The sequence below is a fragment of the Rhinichthys klamathensis genome, unplaced genomic scaffold (genome assembly GCF_029890125.1).
Source record: "Rhinichthys klamathensis goyatoka isolate OS25496 unplaced genomic scaffold, OSU_Roscu_1.1 h1tg000176l_1, whole genome shotgun sequence".
In the NCBI taxonomy this organism is placed as follows: Eukaryota; Metazoa; Chordata; class Actinopteri; order Cypriniformes; family Leuciscidae; genus Rhinichthys; species Rhinichthys klamathensis.
The window spans coordinates 10,667,193-10,690,008 of record NW_026606705.1 but is presented as its reverse complement, the minus strand read 5'-3'; the positions used below and the strand labels follow the sequence as shown (position 1 = coordinate 10,690,008).

The following is a 22,816-nucleotide window of genomic DNA, read 5'->3' as shown; positions in this document are numbered from 1 at the left end:
TAATGAGTTACATTACTGCGTTATCACGAAATGTAATTACACTACAGTAACGCGTTACTTTGTAACGCGTTATACCCAACTCTGCATATAGGTGACGCCATATGACATTTCGTCGAAATCTTACGCACATGGCATCCTTCAGCGTCAATATAACACGCACTGTTATGGGTAGGTTTAGGTCTGGGGTAGGGTACGGTTATGACGCCTTGGGATCTGCGTCTCATATTCACGCTAAACGATGCCATGTGCGCTGGATTTAGACGAGCGTGACCTGTATGACGCCTTGGGTTCTGCGTCTCATATTGATGCTAAAGGATGCCATGTGCGTAAGATTTCAACGAAATGTCCAAAGCGTCACATGTATGACGCCAAAGGATGAGAACGGGCTGTGTATTCCTTTTCATCAGTACAAGGGCAGATAAAGACTTATCGTTGCAGCACAGGTCTATGTTATGACCTTAAAACACTTTTACCATAGGGCATGATTTGTAAAATAATACATTGGGATACACACTTGGGATATGGAGCACTTTGGGACAAGTCCTGTAAAATCCAAGCCGTGATAAAAGAGCTTACTTGGGATACAACCACCAACATAATAAAATAAAATGTTGCAAGATTCACAATCTGTTTTGGATTAAACTGTAAAACTGAGCATGCTTTTAGCACCACTCAATGGACATCTCACTTTGAAAGTGTTGCAAAATGTGCAAGAAGCAATATACTATATATATATATATATATATATGTTTTTTTTTTTTTTTTTTTTTTTTTGCAGAAATGTTGCCACTGGCGACATGAGCCTGATTTGGGTGCTTTATATTGCTGCATTGTTGGCTAGTTCTTGTTTGCAGCCTCTCAACTGCGAATGGCATATGTTAATAATAATTTGTCAGGCATGTTTGCCACCTGCCCCCACAGTATGTGTGGCACATTTGCAAACCCTCTGGAGAAGTGCAGTGGTCCTTGCCCTTGTGTTTGCCAATTCTAGCCAGATTGTGCCACTCTAATACATGAGAAATGGATTCACTTGAGTTGTCTGCACATTTCCTGTTAGGACGGGATCCAGAAACAGGCAGTGAATGATGATTGAAATCCTCAAAGTCTCTCGCAAACAACAGAAGTCTATAATCCAGCAGCTAGTATTGTACCCTATGCAAATTCAAATTGAAAAGGAAATGAGAAAGTATCCTCAGAGGAGAAACTGACAGACAAGGAAGTATTCTGACATGGATATTGTGTAAATGTGCCAGTCAAGAGCTGATATAGTAGTCCCATCAATCAAAAAAGAGAAGGGGAAATGGCATAAGATACACTTCAACACACTGGAGAACGATTGTAAAAGTGCTCTGCATGGCTGCAGTCTGCTTCATGTAACTCATTATCTTCATGTTCGGATAGAGTCAACCAAGGAGTTCTATTAGGAGAGAGCAATTCCCATTAATTTCAATGTGAGTTGCTTGGTTGACGCAGGACTTTCAAAGTGAAATGTCTAGTAAGTGGCCCTAAAAGCGCGTTCAAATTTCAATGAAACAGATGAACATGAACATGGCATCATTTTATTTTTGTTGGTAGTTGTATGTATCGCAGCAGTCCAGAAATGAAATGTTCTGCGAGTCCCGCTAAATGGTTAATGCTCTATCGCGTTTAACAATAGCATACCAACTACACTAAACCCATAGTGTTAACAAAAGCAAAGGTGAGATAAAAGGGAACTTGCTGAAGCAACAAGTCTACAAGTCTTTGTGCTGTTGGTTGTGACTCTTGTTTCATGGGACTTGAGCACTGAGTGCTCCGTATCGCAAATGCACACCAGGTGAGCTATCAAGCAAGTTTACATCATCAGATAAGCCATATGGATCAAGAAATGTAATGCAAATATCAAAATGTATTAGTTTGTAAAGCATGAAAATGTTTTGAGGTCATAATGGTATTATGCAATATTAAAAAAACAAGTCTTAAATAAATCTCTTCACGTCAGTTATTTTGTTGACTTGCTTACATCTCTTTGGGGGGATTTTGACTTTTCATTTCATCAGATCTGAATGTCATGCACAAAAAACAAACAAACAAAAAAACAGGAATGTTTACACCGCAAACCTAAATAAGTTGGTAAAACTCAAAAAATTTGAGGTAATCAGTTACATCAAAATGTTTAAATTAAGAAACTCAAAGTTTAAGCAGAATTATTTTGTACACTGTAAAAAAAAAAAAAACTGCCTTAAATTGTTAACTACAATACACTTTGTTTGTCATTTAAACAGAAATTACATTAAACTGACTTAAAAAATATGTTGAATCTTGCATAACTTATATAAAAAGTTGAAAATTCCTTATTTAAACAATGCAATGTAAAATCATATGTTGTCATAACTTATTGATCATATCATTTTCAGTTAACTCATACATTTGCTCTTAACTTGAAATATTTGAGTAAGCTAATTTGCACATTTAAATTAAAATTGTCATGTAATCTCAATTTAAATATTTTTAGCAGTGGAAGCTAGCTTTAACAGGTAATTCAGTAAATGCTAACTTGCTAATTTGCTAAATAATGCGTTGATAGCTTAATTTGAGCATTTACTCTCACTTTCCAGTGTCATGTCATGCTGGATAATATAAAACCACGCCCAGTTTCAGTTAAATGTAAGTTTGTCTAAATTAAAAGAAGCAAGTTTATACAACTCAAAACAATTAAACTATTCAGATTACTTAAAATATTTCATTTTTATGAAAGTTCATTTGATTGAACTAATTTGTTTAATTTAAGTTTACCCTACTCAAACAAATGAATGCATTTGCACTTTCATACAACAATTTTTTTGTTGTTGCAGTAATTATGTCTAAAAAGGTGAACACTACATGGTCTGGTGCATTACACAATCTCATCAATTTGTATTTTAACTGCTTACTTTTTATGTTAATATGATATATCCTGAATTGAGCAACTACCATTGAAGTGAATACATGGGAATGCTGACTGATAGCTCTCGTCAGATACCTCCTTGTTTGCAAAGATAAGCTGTTGAAATTTGTAACATAAATTTGGCAGTGCCAGGTCTGAGTAGATCATACTGTACATTCATATATAATTTAGATAGAGACAACAGCAATGCGAAGGATACTGTGAGTCACTACTGCTTTTTATGGTTGCTCAGCTCTAACAGATTTTGCATGTCTTTCCCCCACTATGACACACCAATTGCATTTCAAACCCACTAATAAATTGTTGAGTCACAGACTGCCAAACGCATCTGCTTCACTAGACACAGAGAGCAGCTGATTGTCAACTAAATCATGATTCAGTCTTCATCAAAAGATGTTCCAACATGTGCTGATGTGATGTCACTTTCTCACTGGGCCATGCCTTTGTTGGATATTCATGTCAGTTGTTTAAACATGTCACTTCCTGTCCTGTCACAAGGAGACGGTTGTCAAGATGTGACAAGACGTTACAAGACTGAATGCGCCAGCTGAGAGACTTGAAATGTTTTTTTTTTATAAATATTGTAGAAGTAGTGTTTGTTCGGAAAATAGCTCTGAATGCCTGCAAGTAAGAAGGCTGAATTAAGTCATTTACAGTATTGAAATGTTGTTTTTCAGAGAAGTTTTTTTTTTTTACTGGCTAGGGATTTAATTTCACTTGGTTTTTTTTTTTAAACACGTTCTGGCTAAGTATGCATGTAATTATTTTCACTACCCTATTACATAGAAAAAGGCAGAAAACCTCCTGTGACAAAAAGCAACGTTTCTGTAAGAGCAATATTTAATTACTTCGATTAATTTATAGTCTATTTGTAATTTTATACAGTAAAGGGGGGCCACATACACATTTTTTTGTTCTTGTGCGATTGTTGTAATACAAATGGTCTAAAATGTTGTGGCAGACATAAACAAAACCTTTTTTTTTTTGCATTTCTTATCCTTTATTTTTGTAATGCTTTTCACTTCAATATTTGTAGCTTCCCTAATTCCCAGCTCGTTGCACTCGCTATGTTTTTTTTTACTCATTATAACATCCTCTCTTGCTGTTTCTTTCTCCTTTTCACTGACCCCACATGGCTGATCTCGCTGTGAAATGTGGTTTCCAGCGATAGATGCAGAGCTGATTGGATTGTGTTTTATGTTCTCTCAGTTGGGTGTACCACCTGTGTGTGTGGAGCATGCTACCTGCCAGTGTATTTACTGTGACAGCAGACAGCACTTACACACCTGATGGAACGTATTGGTATTGTGATGTAAAATGCAATCCTTTGACCTTGAGACTACTAAACGGTTAAGACTATACTACGGTTTGGAGTCTGTATGTGTGTGTGTTCACTACTCACTACTCCTAATGTGTGTGCACTAACTTGGATGGGTTAAATCAAAGTCCTTTTAGGCAAGTCATGCCACTCGGCCGCCATCTTGGCAACGCCTCCGGGCAGCTATTTTGGACTAACAAGACCAGGCTCCTATCTAAATGAATGGGCAGAGAGTCAGAACTGCAGTTTCACTGGTCACCGGGACATAAAAACTGCATGTATAGAAACAGCAGTAAAATATGATAAAAATCACTGAAAAAGTTTGATGACTTTGCCCCAAAATAAGGTTTAAAACGCCTTTTCCCCACAGGTTATACTTTTACTACGCATGCGCAAGGGTTCTCTCCCTCTGTCGTGCGTGCGTTGCTCGCTCGCTCTAGATTCCGGGAGATTTGAACTAATTTGCGGGCATCAGGGAGCCGCTATCAATCTGCGGGAGACTTCTGATGTCTGATATTACACAACTCACACATACACTGGATATCAAATCTGCCGCCTTTTCAAACAGTAACGTATTTTGTGCTGTCGCAAACCTCAACTGTGCGCATGCGTCAGTGGAACCAGACGATCGGCTTAAATGTTTCCCGGCTTGACTGTTAAAAGCAGACGATTGGCTTTCCAGCGGGAGGGGCGGGACATGTGCATACAACCGCCATCTTTGGCGTTACGGGTTTTCCCTATATAGTTGTATTAAGGATTGATGAAGTGGCATGTCTCTATATAAATAGTCTCTGGTTAAATTCAGAGGACAAATTCCAAGTATTGGTTACCATACTCGGCCTTCACGGCATGTCACTTTTTAAAAATAGTTTTGAGGTGACCGTGCAAAAGTCTTTATTAATCGATCATATGCAAAAATTGAGTGACATTTTTTTTCCAAAGTAAATCCTACACCATTTTTTTTTCACCGTTTTTGTACGTTTGTGGAGTTTTGCAAAAAATGTAGGTAGCATATGTTGAATATTTGAGGTATAAACTGATGTTTTTCCCCCATCCTTTCTTCCTGACTTGTAATCAGACTGTCAAATCACGTTTCCTGTCTTTTGCTCTCCCCCGCAGAAGCAGCCCATTCCCTCCCTTACTGTGTGGACAAGCAAAAATAGCCTAACGCAGATGTGTTTACTGAGATTTGAATGAACAAAGGCGGATTAATAATGGCTCTTCTTGAGTATTAGTTTCAAAGCAAAGCTCAATCTCTGTAATGCGATTAGTGATAGTTCACCCAAATATGTCACAATTTACTCACAAATCTTGATGATTTTCAGTTCTGAGTAAACTCAAGAGTAGAGGTTGGATCGCCAATTATTTTTTGGATCAATTTTTTGCTCAGAACCCAGAAATAACCCCATTTAGCTGCACATCTTGTGTTATTTACAAATGAGCTCACATGTAAATTATAAAGGATTAAAGTGATGCACGTATTGGAGCTTGACAGACATGGTCACCATCGTCTGGCATCCATTTCCTTTTGTATTTTATACATAGCAATATGGTTTAGAGTGACATCAGGGTGAGTTTGACAGAATTTTTGGTGAACTACTTGGAGGGTATTTCCCTGCCTCCAGCCCGAGACGCTGAGATTTGGAAAATGGATGTATTCCTTTAATATGGCACCTGAAAAGAATTGAGTGATTGATATTTTATAAGGCAGTTTCTGATTAGGACCAAACCTTATATTGTATGAAAGAAAATGCTGTTAATGTCTTCACAGCATGTTAACCAATAAAACGTTTAACATAACGTCACTGAAAGTTGAATGCACCTTGAATACAATGTAAGTCTTATTGTACAAAAGCATCTGCCAATTGCATAAATGTAAACGTGAAATCTAAATGTACAACATTGTCATGTTAAATTGCTCATGTTTTTCCTAATTTCTAGTTGCTTCGAATGCTTTACCACCTGTTAGATGATTACCCCCCCCCCCCCATTATTGTAATTTAGTATCTTTTTTCAGAAGTACTAGATGCAGAATATTGGTGTGAAAAAATAAAGCCGTGCTATTTATAAGAGAGCAGAAGTAGCTATAAAAAGAAGAAAAAAATAGACTTTGCAGCATTGCTCCAGTTGTTTAAAAAATTGTGGAGCCCAACGCTTTTGTGTGAGAGTGCTCATGTGAAGTATTATATGAGTTTGATTATACTTTGACAAATCAAGAAAAAGTGTTTTTTTTTTTATATGTATATACTGTATGTAATGCGTCTGCATATAGGTACTTATCTGTTTATGTTTGTGTAATGTACTCAAGTGAAATGTCACTAGTCTGTAAATAACAGCATCCTGGTCTTGCTTTTATGAAGAGAGGTTATTTATTTTCTTCTCCTCAATCCTTTATTTCTGTTTTTGGCCCTGGCAGCTTGCTGTAGCCATCCATTACCATAGCGCTGATGCCCACACTTCAGCAGGGTCATTACTGATGCAGTTTGTCTCATTTACACATCATGTGTCATCAGTCAGGTCAAGGGCTTGATCCCCATCTACGTATCCTCTTTGTCGTTTCTCCTTTTATTTTTATTTTACACAGGACACTATGCTATCTCATGCTGATTTGTTTAGTCTTTGATTATTAGCATCACAGTTAGAGCTCCACAGTTTTGTGCTTTCTAATGTAAATGGGTGATGAAATATTGAAAAAGCTTAAACAAAGTTTTAGTAGCATTTTACACATTAGAGACAATTCAGACTGGTCAAACAAGTCTGATTCAAGATTCAACTCATTTTTAAGACATTTCAATGTGATTTTAGTTGAAATGACTTAAACATCAAAGTTAGTTGTACTTAAAAATGTAAGGCTGCAACTTTTTTTTTTTTTTTTACAGTGGGGTTATTCACATAGAACACGTTTTTGCATTCGGTAGATGGACGTGTTTTATCGTTCAACTTTTAAAAAAGGCGTCTCCATCATCTTTTCTTTTTTTTTTTTTTTTTTTTTTTAAACGTGTTCTGTGAACCGGCCTTAAGGATTTCAATTAGGCTATTATTTTTTTATTCAAAATGTTTGCTACTAGTTACCTCAAAAGAACAAATTTAACATTGGAATGGCACGTTTTACTCTACACATGCACTTTCAGCTGTATTTAATTTATATTTTAAAGCAGAGCATGTACACTACTAATGTATTTTATAACACAATCTCATGGCAATCTCACCACTTTTAATGTGGACTAGTATGGCCTCTAAATGGCACATATATAAACTGAGACTGAAAGATTTCCATCAGATTACTCTTCCTGTCTAAGTTGGTCAGAAAAAGCTTTGCAATCTAGTCAGTAGTCTGGTTATTTTTATATTTTATTACATAGACAGAATTCACTTTGCTGATGGATTTATCAAACATGAGCTACTGCAGATGTGTTATAACCATGCCAGATCTTCACTCATGATGAATAGTTGTTCAAAGGATTAGAGAATTACAGAGAATTACAAATATTGTGATGGTTAGACAGGATCTGAAAGCACATGTGTAGCATAATAAAGAATCAACGCTTACGGAAACACTTTCCACATTTCCATTTCAACACATTTCCTTCAGGGATGGTTGGTGAATTAATCACTTTGAGCCATGTTGTCGATTAGTCAGTGTTCATCCCATTTGGTCATGGCTTTAAAAAATGTATTTATTGCCTAGATGTAGCGATGATGTTCAGAAGTCTAAAAGATGAATTGCTGACACTAATAACAGCATTGAGAAATCACTTTATGGATGTCACTTCTGGAGGAAGGATGTCAACATGTTAATACTTCTGCAGTCTTTTAGGTTAGAAATTATATTGCGAACCCACACCAACACCCGTGTCAGATTAAAGATATTACACTATATATATATATAATAGGAAATGATATTGAAATGATGGTTACCCTACAGTATGTTATACATTTAATGTTTTTTTTAATTGGTATAATTTAAATCAACAATTTTAAAACATTTTAAAGTAAACCATTTGAAACCAACATGAATAGACCAAAGAATCTGACATTCATTTACACTAGAATTATTATTATTATTATTTACAAAAAAGATTTTTCATCATGGACACTCTTATACCATTGTCCCTATTAAAGGGTTAGTTCACCCAAAAATGAAAATTCTGTCAGTAATTACTCACCCTCATGTTGTTCCAACCCCGTAAGACTTTCGTTCATCTTCGGAACACAAATTAAGATATTTTTGATGAAATCTGAGAGCTGGATCACTCCTCCATAGGCTCCATAGGTGTGTGATGCGTGTGATGCGTCACGCATCACACACATGACCAGCGTCGGCCAACAGTGAGCCTGCGTGTGACGTGCGACCTAGAAGCTTTGCGCAATATCACTTCGTGAAATATCACGGCCGTACAGAGAAGGAAATGAATAGTTGAATAAAGTCGTTATTTTTGTTAGTTTTTTTGCGCACAGAAAGTATTCTCGTCACTTGATAAACTTAAGATTGAGCGACTGTAGTCACTCGGACTATTTTAACGATGTCTTTCATAACTTTTGGGCCGGCCAGTTTCGATCCCTTAAGAAGCCTATGGAGGAGTGAGACAGCTCTCAGATTTAATCACAAATATCTTAATTTGTGTTCCGAAGATGAACGAAAGTCTTACGGGTTTGGAACAACATGAGGGTGAGTAATTCCTGACAGAATTTTCATTTTGGGGTGAACTAACCCTTTAACAACTCTTTATTTTTGTCTTCTTTTTTTTTGTAATTGACTGTCCCAAGAACTAAAACAAATCATGTGGACAGCATTTGATACTCAATTTGGTGCACAAATATGTTCTAGCAAACGGTAGCAACAGTTTTAGGGTGATTGGCACTTATTCAGCAAACCCAAACTTGTGGGAGTAGCAGTCCTTGGCCAGAATAAGCTGCAGATCTTTGGCTATTAATCAATGAGGATGAATAGCTTTGAGAAAGATGCACAAGGTCATGCAAGTTTGTAGAGAAATAAGTAGGTTATAGTAGTGACAGGGAATTAGGGGAAATAAAAGAACGAGAAATCTCCAGATTTTGGAACATCCCAAGCAAAACAAAGCCTATCTAAGAAATTGAAAATTTGAACAATAGAACCAATGTCCTGTCGACCAAATGGTTGTAGATTGTGTCAGGTTGTTATGAACTCAATTTAACCATATGCAAACCCACTATTATTTCTCTTTCCCACTAAGAGTCCCTTTTGCAGTTTAATAATCGCACAAGGCCGTATCACGATTTTGCAGTGCTGTGCAAACATCTAACCTTTGTGCAATTATTTAGACCTTCATTGAATTTACCTCTCTGTAAAGGGTGATTTTTAAAACAGTGGATGTTAAAAGGCCCTTGTTATTGGCACCCTCCATAGCATATTGTTGAGAAAGGACCCTCCATTCCAGGCCCCATGGTCCCCCATGAAGTTGTTCCTACCTTTCCCTCCTAAACCGATAACTGTGTTGAACAATTTTTAGGATAAATTTAAATCTGTTGAAAGTGAAATCAGATGTCCCTCCGCCAGGAACAAAAATGACAGCTGACAATGACAACACAAGCCTTAAAGTGTATAGTTCACCTAAAATAATAATAATAATAAGTATATATTTATTGGCCCTAAGCCATGTGCCACAACTTGCAACATTTTCGGAAAAACCAATGTCTGTTTTTAGGATAAATTGGACCTTGTTGTAAGTGCATTAGACAGATTCAGAAATGATGTGTCATTCACATGTTACAAATTGTCTCGCAAAATTACACTCTTTTGTTTGGATTTGCAAGGAATTACACACTAGATGAGTTGGTGCCTGTTTAGGGAAATAACAATTCCTTCCAACACCCTAAGTTTCATAATATATATATACAGTATATATTTATTTAAAGGCTGCCAAGAGTGCTGTGTTTTGAGTCATACATATTGTGTGTGGATAGGGGATTGTAAAAAAAAAAGAAAAAAAAGTAGAAGCTCTTTCTCTCCGCTGGCACTTGAGCTGATTCTGTGACAGTGCGGAGGCCGGAGCAGCAGGGAGTCACATGCGCACAGAAATACACACACAAGCAAAACACACGCTCACCCCGCAGAACTACAGGAGCACGGATTCATCCCCCACATGCTCACTAATGCCTGCACTGTGTCGCAGTAGTAAAGCCAGCTGTAGTTGGTGCAGTATGCACAATTCCTATCTATCAGAGTGGCGATTTCCTCTCCATTTGCAACAAAAGAAAAAAAAATTCCTCATGTCTCATGTGAAAACACACAAATGAAGATACTTCATCTAAGTTTACCCAAAGCTTCAACTTATTAAAACAATAAGCCCCAAGAAGTGAATTTAGAACGGCCAAAGGCTTTTTAGGGACTCTCCACTGTAAATGATGGCTTCACGGGGTATATGGCGTTAATTAAATGTTTAGTCCATAAAAATATTTATTTTAATATTTATTTGGTGTATGCTTGTAGATTAATTTACAATGGCTTCGAGCATGGCTCGAATCAGGGACCAGAAGTATCTGTTCTATAAATATAAATATACAGTACTTCAATGGCTTTTACTGTCATTGCACACACAAACTCACACACACTTTGTCTAGAGAATTGTATGTGTGTTAGTAGATGTTTGGCATGGCACCAGCCTTTCTTTATGGTCTCACTTGGAATGTGTGTTGGTGTGTTGTGTAGTGTTTGTGTGTTTTGATGTCCCAGCAGCCCTTGCCTCTGTACACCTGCTTTTACATCCTCTCGGCCTTTTATTTTGTTTGCTCTCAGTCTGTCTTCAAGAAAACAGTGTGCATTCAATGAAAAAAAAAAAGAAGCAAAAAAGAAGCATTATTAGGCAGTTGTTCAAGCTGTTCTATTTACAAGTTGCGAACATTTGAACCGTCAAGAAAGAAAAAAGAATAATTTTTTTTTTATCAGACAATGAGCACTCTGTGTTTTTAGCACTGTCTATTTTTGCTCCCTAGCTGTGCCACCTGCTGAGAGGAAGCTTTATTTCAACATCTATTATTCACAGCTACCACTTCTTTGGAACTTTCAGATTGAATGGATTCAACTTACTTAATTCTTCTTCAGTCCACTGGACTGACTCTAAGTGCCTATGAATCGTGAAATGTGGAGCACAGTTTCTCTTTAAACATAGACACCCTATGTTTAAAGAAAAACTGCGCTGCATATTTCGCGATTCATATGGTTCACACTTGGCAGGTTTGGTTCGATTAAAACTAACTCTGGTGCGATTGCTCTGTTAGTGATGTTCGTTTGAATAAGTGTGAATGTCCCGGGTTACGTATGTAACCCTAGTTCCCCTTCAGGGACTACCGCTGCGTGTAATCGCAGTGGGAACGCAATACCCACATCCCCATACGACCAAATCCCCTGCCCCTGGAGTGGAGCTAAGGTCAAGGGAATAAAATCTGAAGAGAAGCTCCTGAAAGAAGAGCTGTAGAGGCAGCCATACTCCTGGTGGAATGAGCCCTTACAGCCAAAGGTGAAGGCTGATGGGCCGAACCGTAAGCAAGCGAGATGGCCTCGACCACCCACTTGCTCATCCTTTGCTTAGATGCAGGACACCCTTTCTTAGGTGACCCAAAACAGACAAACAGTTGTTCCCATCTCCTCCACAGGGCAGCTCTGTGAACATAAGCATCTAAAGCCCTAACAGGGCACAGCAAATTAAGTTTCTTCTGGTCTGACGTCAGAAAAGGCGGAGGACAGAAAGCCTGCAGAACTATAGGTCTAACAAAAGTAGTTGGCACCTTAGGAACATAACCTGGTCTCGGACAGAGAAAGGCCTTAACCATACCAGGAGCAAATTTCAGGCACGAGGGAGCCGCCGAAAGTGCTTGAATATCTCCAATTCTTTTTAATAATAATAATTCATCACATTTATATAGCGCTTTTCTGGACACTCAAAGCGCTTCACATAGAAGGGGGAATCTCCTCAACAACCACCAATGTGCAGCATCCACCTGGATGATGCGACGGCAGCCATATTGCGCCAGAACGCCCACCACACACCAGCTTACTGGTGGAGAGGAGACAGAGTGATGAAGCCAATTGGTATATATATATGGGAATGATTAGGAGGCCATGATGGACAGAGGCCACTGGGCAAATTTGGCCAGGATGCCGGGGTTACACCCCTACTCTTTCGAAAGACATCCTGGGATTTTTTGTGACCACAGAGAGTCAGGACCTCGGTTTAACGTCTCATCCGAAGGACGGTGCTCAATTGATAGTATAGTGTCCCCATTACTATACTGGGGCGTTAGGACCCACACAGACCACAGGGTGAGCACCCCCTGCTGGCCTCACTAACACCTCTTCCAGCAGCAACCTGGTTTTCTCAGAAGGTCTTCCATCCAGGTACTAACCAGGCTCAGCCCTGCTTAGCTTTAGTGGGCAACCAGTCTTGGGCTACAGGGTGATATGGCTGCTGGCACTTTTTAGAGATGAGATAGCAAGAAGAAGGATAGTCTTTAGAGTAAGAAACTTTTCCGAAACTTCCTCGATGGGCTCGAAAGGAGCAAGGGAGAGACCTTCTAAGACGATGGGCAGATCCCAAGCTGGTACCCTCGTGCGAACTGCAGGCCTCAGCCTCAAGGTGCCACGAAAAAAGCGAGATATAAGTGGGTGTTTCCCAAAGGAACCTCCACTTGAAGGGGCGTGGTAAGCAGCTAAGGCCGCCACATACACCTTCAGTGTGGAGTGGGATAAGCCTGTGGAGTAACGGTCCTGCAGGAAATCCAGCACTATACCAACCGGGCAGTTAACTGGGTCCTGCTGGCGCTCTCCACACCAAGAAGTGAAAAGTTTCCACCTCGCGGCATATAACTTCCTCGTGGATTGGAGGATGGTCTCAACGACCTCGGCCGAGAGACCAGAATCTATTAGCTGGGCCCCCTTAGAGGCCAAGCCAAGCGAGAGGCCAAGCCAAGCCACAGCCAAAGGTGAAGGCTGATGGGCCGAACCGTAAGCAAGCGAGATGGCCTCGACCACCCACTTGCTCATCCTTTGCTTAGATGCAGGACACCCTTTCTTAGGTGACCCAAAACAGACAAACAGTTGTTTTGGCCAAGCCTCCATAGCTCTGGACGGGGGTGAAGGATCGACCCACTCGCCTGAGAGAGCAGATCTCTCCTGATCGGTATCTCTAGGGGAGAGCCGTCGAGGAGAGACACTAAGTCCGCAAACCATACTCGGGCCGGCCAGAACGGGGCTATTAGCAGGAGACTGAGCCCGTCCCGGCGAACCCTCTCCAGAACTCCTGGGAGCAGAGCGATCGGGGGAAAAGCGTACAGGCGTGACCTCGGCCACGGATGTACCATCGCATCCAACCCCAGTGGGGCTGGCTGGCTGAGAGAGAACCACAGTGGACAGTGTGAAGTCTCTCTGGACGCAAATAGGTCTACCTCGGCACGACCGAAATGATCCCATAGGAGCTCCACCACCTCGGGGTGAAGACTCCATTCCCCGGGCCTCGGCCCCTGCCTCGACAGGATGTCTGCCCCCTGATTTAAATACCCCGGGAGATAAATAGCTCTCAGAGAAAGAATTTTCCCCTGGGACCATAGAAGGATCTGACGTGCCAGCTTGTAAAGTGGGCGAGAACGCAGACCCCCCTGATGGTTGATATAAGAGACCACCGATGTGTTGTCTGTCCGGACAAGAACATGGTGGCCCCTTTGGTCTGGGAGGAAATGTTTCAGGGCCTGAAACACTGCCAACTTCTCTAGACAATTTATGTGCCATAGACGATGATGGTCCTCCCACAGACCCTGAGCTGGGCGACCACTCATGATCGCCCCCCAACCCATGAGAGAGGCATCTGTCGATGCCGAACCGCCTGCTGTTCCGATTGAGCTAGAATTAACCAATCGTCTATATAGTTCAGAATACGGATGCCCTGCAGCCTGAGCGGAGCTTTAGCTGCATCCATACACTTCGTGAACGTGCGGGGTGACAGTGCTAGGCCAAACGGAAGAACCCGATATTGGTACGCTTCGCCCCCGAAAGCGAACCTCAGGAACTTCCTGTGTTGAGGGAGGATAGATACATGGAAGTAAGCGTCCTTTAGATCTATCGTGACAAACCAGTCCTCGGATTTGATTTGTGACACGATCTACTTGAGAGTGAGGATCTTGAATTTGAGCTTCCCTACAGTGCGATTTAAGACACGCAGATCTAGAATGGGAAGCAGCCCTCCATCTTTTTTCGGAACGATGAAGTACCGGCTGTAATATCCTAACTCCCTGCTGGGTGGAGGAACCCGTTCTATAGCCCCTTTTTGCAGCAGAGTTTTTACCTCCTGTTCTAATACCAGAGCCTGCTCGGGGCCCACCACAGTGGGCAGAACCCCTCTGAACCGAGGTGGACGCGTTCTGAACTGAATAGCGTACCCGTTCTTTATAATATTCAGGACCCACTGAGAAACATTGGGAAGCATTTCCCATTCCGCCAGGAACTCTACTAAGGGAACCAGCCTCTCGAGGCTGGCCTCTGGATGAACATCCCGAGTGACAGACACAGCGCCCTGTAACATACTGGCAGGAAACAGCTGGTCTGAGCACTCCACAACCCTCCTTGGAGGGGGCGAGCGTCCCTCGGGAAATCGCTCGCCGAGTCTCTCTACGCCCTGTATAGGCAGGGTTAGTAGAACAGACCCCTGAGGGCATCGAGAAAGATAGGGCACCGTGTTCTTGTGCGGTGAACTCAAGTTTTTCCCGATGGGGACCACCCTCAGAGCCCTCACCCTTTTTCGACGCGGGCTTCCTGGCGACAATGACTGTCCTCAGATCAGTCCTGCCCCGAGAAGGCCGCGCCGGAGAGCGCCCCACCTCGTCCCTCCAGTTTCTCTGCGGGGGGGCACGAGACGCGACACTCCGCTTCTGCTGTGCTCTTTTCGAATGATGAACTCGACGGCTGGGACTGCCCTCGCTCAGCAGCCCCAGTGACCCGTACCTTTAGAGGGATAAATTTATGAAAGGCAGCCGCCTGTTTTTTCTCTTCCTGGAACCTCTCTGTGACCGAGTGAAGAGCGTCACCGAAGAGGCCCGCAGGCGAAACAGGAGCATTTAAAAGGGCAGTCTTATCTTTTTCTTTCATAGAGGTCTGACTCAACCATAAGTGCCTTTCTGTGGCCACCATGGCTGCCATAGACCGACAGATAGATTTCGCGGACTCTCTGGTGGCACGCAGAGTGAGATCAGCAGTCTGCCGGAGTTCGCTAATCATATCTGCAGAAATTTCTTCCCCCTCACACATATCTTTGAGCAGGTCGGCCTGATAAGCCTGCATAATAGCCATCGTATGCAAACACGCAGCCGCCTGCCCAGCCGCCGAGTAAGCCTTCCCCACCAGCACAGAGGTATTCTTTAGTGGTCTAGATGGAAGAGCCGGTGCTTTAAGTGAAAACGACGAAGCAGGAGAGAGATAGCTCGCAAGCATCTCCTCCGCCTTCGGCATCGTCACATAACCAGCAGATTTAGCACCAAAAATGTTACCATAAGCATTTGACTGATTCGTGTAAATTCTGCTTGAAACCGGTCTAACCCAGGTCTTTGAAACCTCAGCATTAAGATCTGGGAAGAACGGTAAGCACCGGCGAGAAGGTTGAGGTCGTGCAGATAGAAATCTATCATCTAGTTTGCTTTTAATTCTAGAATCCTGTCTATCAGTTGGCCACTCGATACTGAGCTTTTCAACAGCCCGAGATAACACATCCATCAAACCTTCTTCATTTGCAGTATAATGTGACCAGTGGTGGAGGAAGTACTGAATCTCAGTACTTAAGTAAAAGTACAAATAACCAGAGACATATTTACTTTAGTAAAAGTAGAAGTACCACAATGACAACCCTACTTAAGTAAAAAGTAAAAAGTACCTGATTTTAAATGTACTTTAAGTATTAAAAGTAAAAGTACTTGCATAACAATTTATTCTCTTAATGTCTATATATTAATGATTAATAAAACAGTTAATTCTAACTCATTCAACCTAATACTCATATAATGATGTTCAATATGATGGAAAAGCAGTTATATTTTAAGTTTTTGTCACCATTTCTGAACAAGCTTGCAATTAGGCAATATACACATCAAGCTTACTATATACCCTTACTATATACGGTATATATATATATATATATATATATATATAAACACATATTATGTTAAAACTTTTGGCTGTAAACACGATTCATTTATGGCGTAATTCTGAACCTCTTGGCTTGCCATACTTATCCTAACCAAACGTTATACACACGCACCCCACATCACTACTAAACCTACCAATGCGTTTCCTATGCATGTAAAAACTATTTTTTGCGTATAAATTGCACGATAAACACACTGCGTGCTATAGAGACGCATTTAGTGTGACCGGGTTGATATATCTATGGCAACCAAACTTCACTGGTGAGACAGAAACGTGCGATGAACGGACGGTCAGGATGACGTTTTGCCAGGGGAAAAACTGATCAGAAAATTTAACGAAAATGTAACAGAACGTTGTAGAAATGTAGTGGAGTAGAAAGTATAATAATTGCTGCAAAATGTAACGAAGTAAAAGTAAAAAGTATGCACTATTGATTCTACTTAAGTAAAGTACAGATACGTGAAAAATTTACTTAAGTAAAGTAACGAAGTATTTGTACTTCGTTACATTCCACCACTGAATGTGACACACTAGTTTCCTCTGATGCAAAACTTCCGACATCCAGATCCTCAGAACTGGATAATCTTAATTCAACATCATCATGTACCTCCACCCGGGCAGAAGTAACCGCCGCAGCGTGTGCTTCCAAAGCCGGGTGAGAGGCACTGGATCCCGCCGGAGAAAGCTGAGATAGGGCGGGGCCCATCTCAACGTCGCCGGTGAGATCCATCTGCGAACCCCAAGACAAGCGCCGCCGCTCTGCCTCAACAGAAGCGGGACCCGAGCCCTGGGGAGCTCGCAGCAAACCACTCTCCTCGAAGAGCGATCGCCGCGAGCGCAGAGTTCTCAGAGGAAAGCGCTCGCAATGCTCACAATCGACTCCCTCGAGAACCGACTGGGCATGCTGCACTCCCAAACAAGCCACACATAGCTCGTGTGAATCCCCGCCCGTGATGTATCGAGTACAGGGGGGAACACACTGCTTATACTGCTCGCTCATATTGTTTTTTTTATATAATATATATATAGTGATAAACTCCTGACAAAACAAACAAACACAATCGACAGATTCAGACACACACAGAGCTTGCTAAAGTACAAAAAGCTGGCGGCTTGTGTGCTCAGGGGTTATTTATAGCTTCCTGGTCGATGACGTCACTCGCCGTACGCTCATTCTATCCATTGACTGATTTCATTCATGCTTCAGACGCGTCACGCTGAGGGCGTTCCCACTGCGATTACACGCAGCAGTAGTCCCTAAAGGGGAACGCTGCCATTCAAATCCTAGTGTGCACCAAACAAGAGAACCGAGACCCCTGAAAAGGGTCTTGGTCCGCTTCCAAACTAACTCTGGTGCAGTTCAAATAAAATATGAACGCAACACGGACCAAAGACATCTAAATGAACCAAAAACAGGACGCGATGTCACAAGATGCGACCCTAAAAAGGACAGAATGCTCAAGCATACCCTGTTTTTCTCGTCAAAGGAGCTACATTGTCCATTACAGTTCGGTACAGGAATTCATGGCACTGTTTTGACTCCTTTGCACATTTTATAAGCTCTTTGTGAGGTCTCAGCTGGTAAAAGTACTATTTGTACTCACATACAACAAGCCCAGTGCATTGTTTTGGATGTTCGGTAAGTGCCGTTGCAAAATACACGTCATAAAAGCCCTTTTTTTGGTTTGTTAAAAATGACAGTGTGGGCGCTAACTGAACCAGGACTAAATGTTCATTTTCTTTTTTGGTCAGAACCAAAAGAACCAAGAGAACCGAACTACAAGTGTGAACACACACACCCTAAGTATGTTTCCGTGCCTCAAGTGGAACCAAACAGAATTGCAAAATGCCATTATTTGGACAAACATTTAGCCCTGGCCCAAACTTATGCCATTAATTGGTGTGTTTGGCTGGTTGGGATGCTCAAACAAACAGAAGAATGTTTTGAAAGTGCCACATATACTTTTTGCAGGACTCAACGTAGCCTTATAGTCTGCAAATTAATCTGGGATAAGATTACATAGTTCGGCGTTTACACAGTTCACAAATGACAATAAACAAACCAATATTTTTCTTAATGTCTGAGTATTTTTTCGCGTGATTTGTTGATGTTGTACACTTTGTACCAACCTAATATAATGACAAGCAATAAATCCTGTGTCCTCCATGTCAGTCTAAGATTTTGCCCTAAATAAGATCACTAGAAGTGACACTCTACACCAAATTTGTTGGTCACTTTTGTATTTCTGTAGCACTGGGTATCCCCACCAGCATTAAAATCGTATTGGTCCAGCATCCTACTGTTACTACACCCTTATGCGGGCAAGAGGCATGTCCATCCATCGATTGCCATTCCAAAGTAGAGTGCTATTTAATTTGTTTTAAACAGGATCTAAAAGACTTTGGAAACATTTGTGCTGTCTGTGTTATAAGCCTACATATTCTAATATGTAACTTATATGCAGAATTATCCATTGCTGAGCCTGAACAAGTGTTTTTTTTCTCGTATTCAGAGGATGAATGGATTAGCAGTATTTTCTCCCTGAACAAGCTCTCCACTTTTCACTTTTTATTCCTCCAATCCTTTCCCCCCTTGGGGATATCCTGTGTGTTTGTGTGTGTGTGTGTGTGTGTGTGTGTGTGTGTGTGTGTGTGTGTGTGCCATGCTGCATACGCCGCCTGTAATGTTCTGATTTCGTGCTCACTGACTCCTGTCTTATCGCCTTAGCCATTTCTGGAAGGAGTTGATCCTTATCGCCCCTTTCAATCCCGCCAGCGACGCTACAAACGCATGTTGAAATAAGATACAGGCACTGTACTCCGCAAACCATTTCCAACATATGTCTTGTGAGTCTTACTTTCCCAATATTTCTAGCTTGATTCCTGGATACAAGCTTTTAAACCCCTTTCATGTTTGAATATGTTGGTTTGTTAGTTAGAGGGAGGTTTTAGTTTGGATTTCCTTTTACTGTAAATGCACTGGTTTCCACCAGACCAGCAAGGAAATGTATCATATTTTGAAATAGTGACAACTCAGTTCTGTTTTGCTGAAAAAATCCATCTCTGCTCTAAAAACTAGTAAGCTGCACTGGTATCTATCTACAGTACAACATAGACAGCTACCTTTGAAGTCAGCATCCTAATCACAATGGAACCTCATACGTTTTCAAACACTCTATTTGGCAGCATCTCTGGGCATCAGACAAGTAGTCAAGATGCTAGCATGCTAGCATCTTGACTCTAATAGCAGCGCTCCAATACGCTTAAAAATGCATGCTGCCCACAAATATTGGTTAACATAGTCATTTTGGTTAATATTCGTTTGGTATCAAATGGCAAAGGGTAAGTAGATTTAAAATTTCAAAATTTCTCTCTAGTTTCTGCCAACTTTTACTTTAATTTTCCCCCAGTACTATTGCAATGCATTCTGGGATTGGCCTCTCATGCTGGCAGAGCTGCCTTAGATTTTGGCTGAACAAAAGTATCTTAGAAGATCCTACCTTTTGGCCTTCATGTCAGGAGTGGGTTCATGATGCCTTAAAATATTGCCTAGGTAGGCATCTCGCTAGGTTTTTGAGGGTTTGGCCATTTTTAATTCATGCTAAAGTCTTTTCAGTTCGCTCCCTTCCAAACTATGTGGGGGGCAGATACCCCCCCTCCCTCAAATCTCTGTGCCATCCTTGCTTGCTGTTCTTTAGGAAAGCATTGCCTATCAAACATCAAATCCAAATCCATTTACAATCAGCAGATTTGTTTTTGTTTTTTCGCCCCAATTTCCGTGCCATGGATGGAAAGATAATTGAGTTTTGCTGCTTCATGCATACATTGATGCCAGCAGAGCCTTTTAAAAGCTTGTCTGTGTGCAGAACTCTGACTATGACCTGTCCTGGACCACTAGCACTCTGTGATATTAGACTGTGCTTAGACAAATGCATACAGGCCCTGAGTGCTCCTAATGTCTCTCAGTGCTTCACACACCACACATACGCAGTCACACTCGCCCATGCTTAAAGAAAGAAACATGTGAGTGGGTAGAGGGCGCTAGGGACTGAAAGGGTAGAACCTAGAAAGAAAAACAGGGGTGGATATAAATGGAGAGAGTGATCTAATGTGACATGGAGAAAGAGGGGATTTAAAACAAAGACGATGATGAAAGCAGAGAGATCCACGGTCCCATTACAAAAGCAAAATAAAAGTCCCTACTGTCATCTACATCTCAAAAGGCTTGTAGAGACTTAACTCCAGGGCTAAAGGTAGGCCACTTAATTATGGGACAACCTCACAGCCCTTCATGGGAGAATTATCCCATTAAATTCTGGTACAATTTGTCATCTTTACACTGCAAGGAAGCTAAGATCTTAACTGGTGGTGGTTGAGGAGATTTCCCCCTTCCACATGTAAAGCGCTTTGAGTACCCAGAAAAGCGCTATATAAATGTAACGAATTATTATTATTATTATTAACTGGCATGACACCACACAAAGGTCCACTTAGTCTTTTAATGCATTTACAGTATCTACATTAACACGCAACCTAATAATTTGAAAGCTTTTTTGGCATATTTTTAGATATGCGACAATTTTGAGGTGTCATGCTGAGTTTCCTAACATCTGTAGTCAGCTGACTGTTGCTTTCTCTGAAAAGGACCATTGCGAGGGCTCAAAAGCTTCTCACTGTTATTGTAAAGTTGACTGCAAATTGACACTGGTTTGTGGTTGGGGCTACATCTCATAGGGGTCCATAAGATTTGTGGGATGCCGCTGAGTTAGCCTGTAACACTCCGTAGCTACCATAGGTCACAGAACAACACCACAGAAGAGCAGTAAATTTACCACACTGATAGCTGCATGACTGTGTCTGTCATGTCTGTGTGTGTCATGTTGGGTGTCGCAAAGTCACTGTGTGTCCCATCCTCCCCCTCTGGTTGTCTGGTAACTCTCGAGTCCATCCTGGAATGGACAGTAGGGGCTACAACCCCAAGACAATCGCTTCATCTCTTTCTCTTTGCCCCGAAGGGCACAGTTGATGAGAGAAAAGGGAGGGAGAGATTGGCATTGACCCATCCAGGCCACGCCCCCCCTGAGCTGGAGGACAAGGTCAAATGGTGCCTGGGCTGCAGGCTGACTCTTCGTTTTCTCCTCCTTTCCGCAGTGAAGAGCCACCCTCCCCTTCTCCCATTGCAACACCATCACCAGCCGCATCGCCATCACCCGAGGTGACCACCACCAGTGCCTCCCAGCCCGAGGTCCAGGTGGAACCTCAGGTTGCAGGGAGCACTGTGACATCTGTCGATGCAGGAGGGGGAGATGAGGATCGAGATGGAGATGGAGATGGAGATGGAGGTGAACCTCAAGAGAGAGAGAGTGCAGAAGTGGAGAAGGAAGAGGTGATGGCACAAGAGATAGAGCAGGAGGAAGAAAAACCTCAGGAGCAACTGCATCAACCAATACAGGAGGAGCTGAAAAAGGAGCCAGAGGAGCAGGAGAGGGAAGCAGCAAGTACGGGAGGCACTGGAAGGAGGCCAAGCTTACATCACACTGCTTCACCAATCAGAGTACAGAGGAATGGAGCATGCTGCCACTCCACCACCTCCGACTATGAACTCTCGCTCGACCTCAAAAACAAGCAGGTAGGGAGCAAGGCACTGTGGGATTGCGGTCTTGAGGACGTGTGAATGTATGCTTCAGGCTCTTGAGGATTGGTTGCTGTGCGTCCGATTGTTGCTTTTTAGTGGCTGAGTGTGTTGGAGTGTGTTGAAGCTGGTACAGGGTGCTGGGCCTTATTGTAGTTGGATGTTTACAGGTTGATCATCCATCCTCATCTCATATGCATCCATTACTATCTCCATCAGCTTTCTAACTTATCTCAAAGCCCTCATGGAATCTGCTCTGAATTATGTGGAAATTTGGTAAAATGTGTTTAACGGAACTAAAGAGGCCATTCACTCAAGATGTGTTCTTGCATTAAACGAAATTAAACAGAAGGTGCGTATTTAGCCACATTTACAACAATACACTCTTAAAATAATCCAATACATTAAAGGTTATTAAACCGATTAATTATTTAAACTTTTATTTTTACACAGCAATTTAGAAGCACGACACTCATGACCAAACACGTACCAGAAAAAAACAGATGAAATACAAGAACACATTCTTTGTAAATGGCTCAATACACTTCAAATTAGCTAACAATATTTAATAAGCGCAAGTGAGAGAATTCTGGGGCTTTCTGCAAGATTCACAGATTCCATGCAGGCCTACCTGTCATTCTTTTTTAATTGTTTGGGGACAGAGTAGATGAAACATCTCTAGTTCTGTTACAAAACCCAGTGAACTGCCTACCTAAACAGCATTTTAAGAAATCATAGGTGTGCACAATATGGAACAGCTGTACCACAAGGTAGGAA

At 41.6% G+C, this 22,816-nt stretch overlaps 1 protein-coding gene across 3 annotated transcripts in view; it reads left to right on the top strand.

Moving 5' to 3' along the window:
* Positions 1–22,816, top strand: part of iqsec3a (IQ motif and Sec7 domain ArfGEF 3a) — a 156,874-nt gene that overhangs the window by 52,180 nt on the left and 81,878 nt on the right. For 2 of the 3 annotated variants that reach the window (XM_056260415.1, XM_056260416.1), the window contains exon 3: positions 21,559–22,036. The exons of the other annotated variant lie outside the window; for it this stretch is intronic. In XM_056260415.1, coding sequence (XP_056116390.1) covers positions 21,559–22,036 — 478 coding nt within the window. The remainder of the gene's footprint in view (positions 1–21,558; positions 22,037–22,816) is intronic. 3 annotated transcript variants of the gene reach the window in all.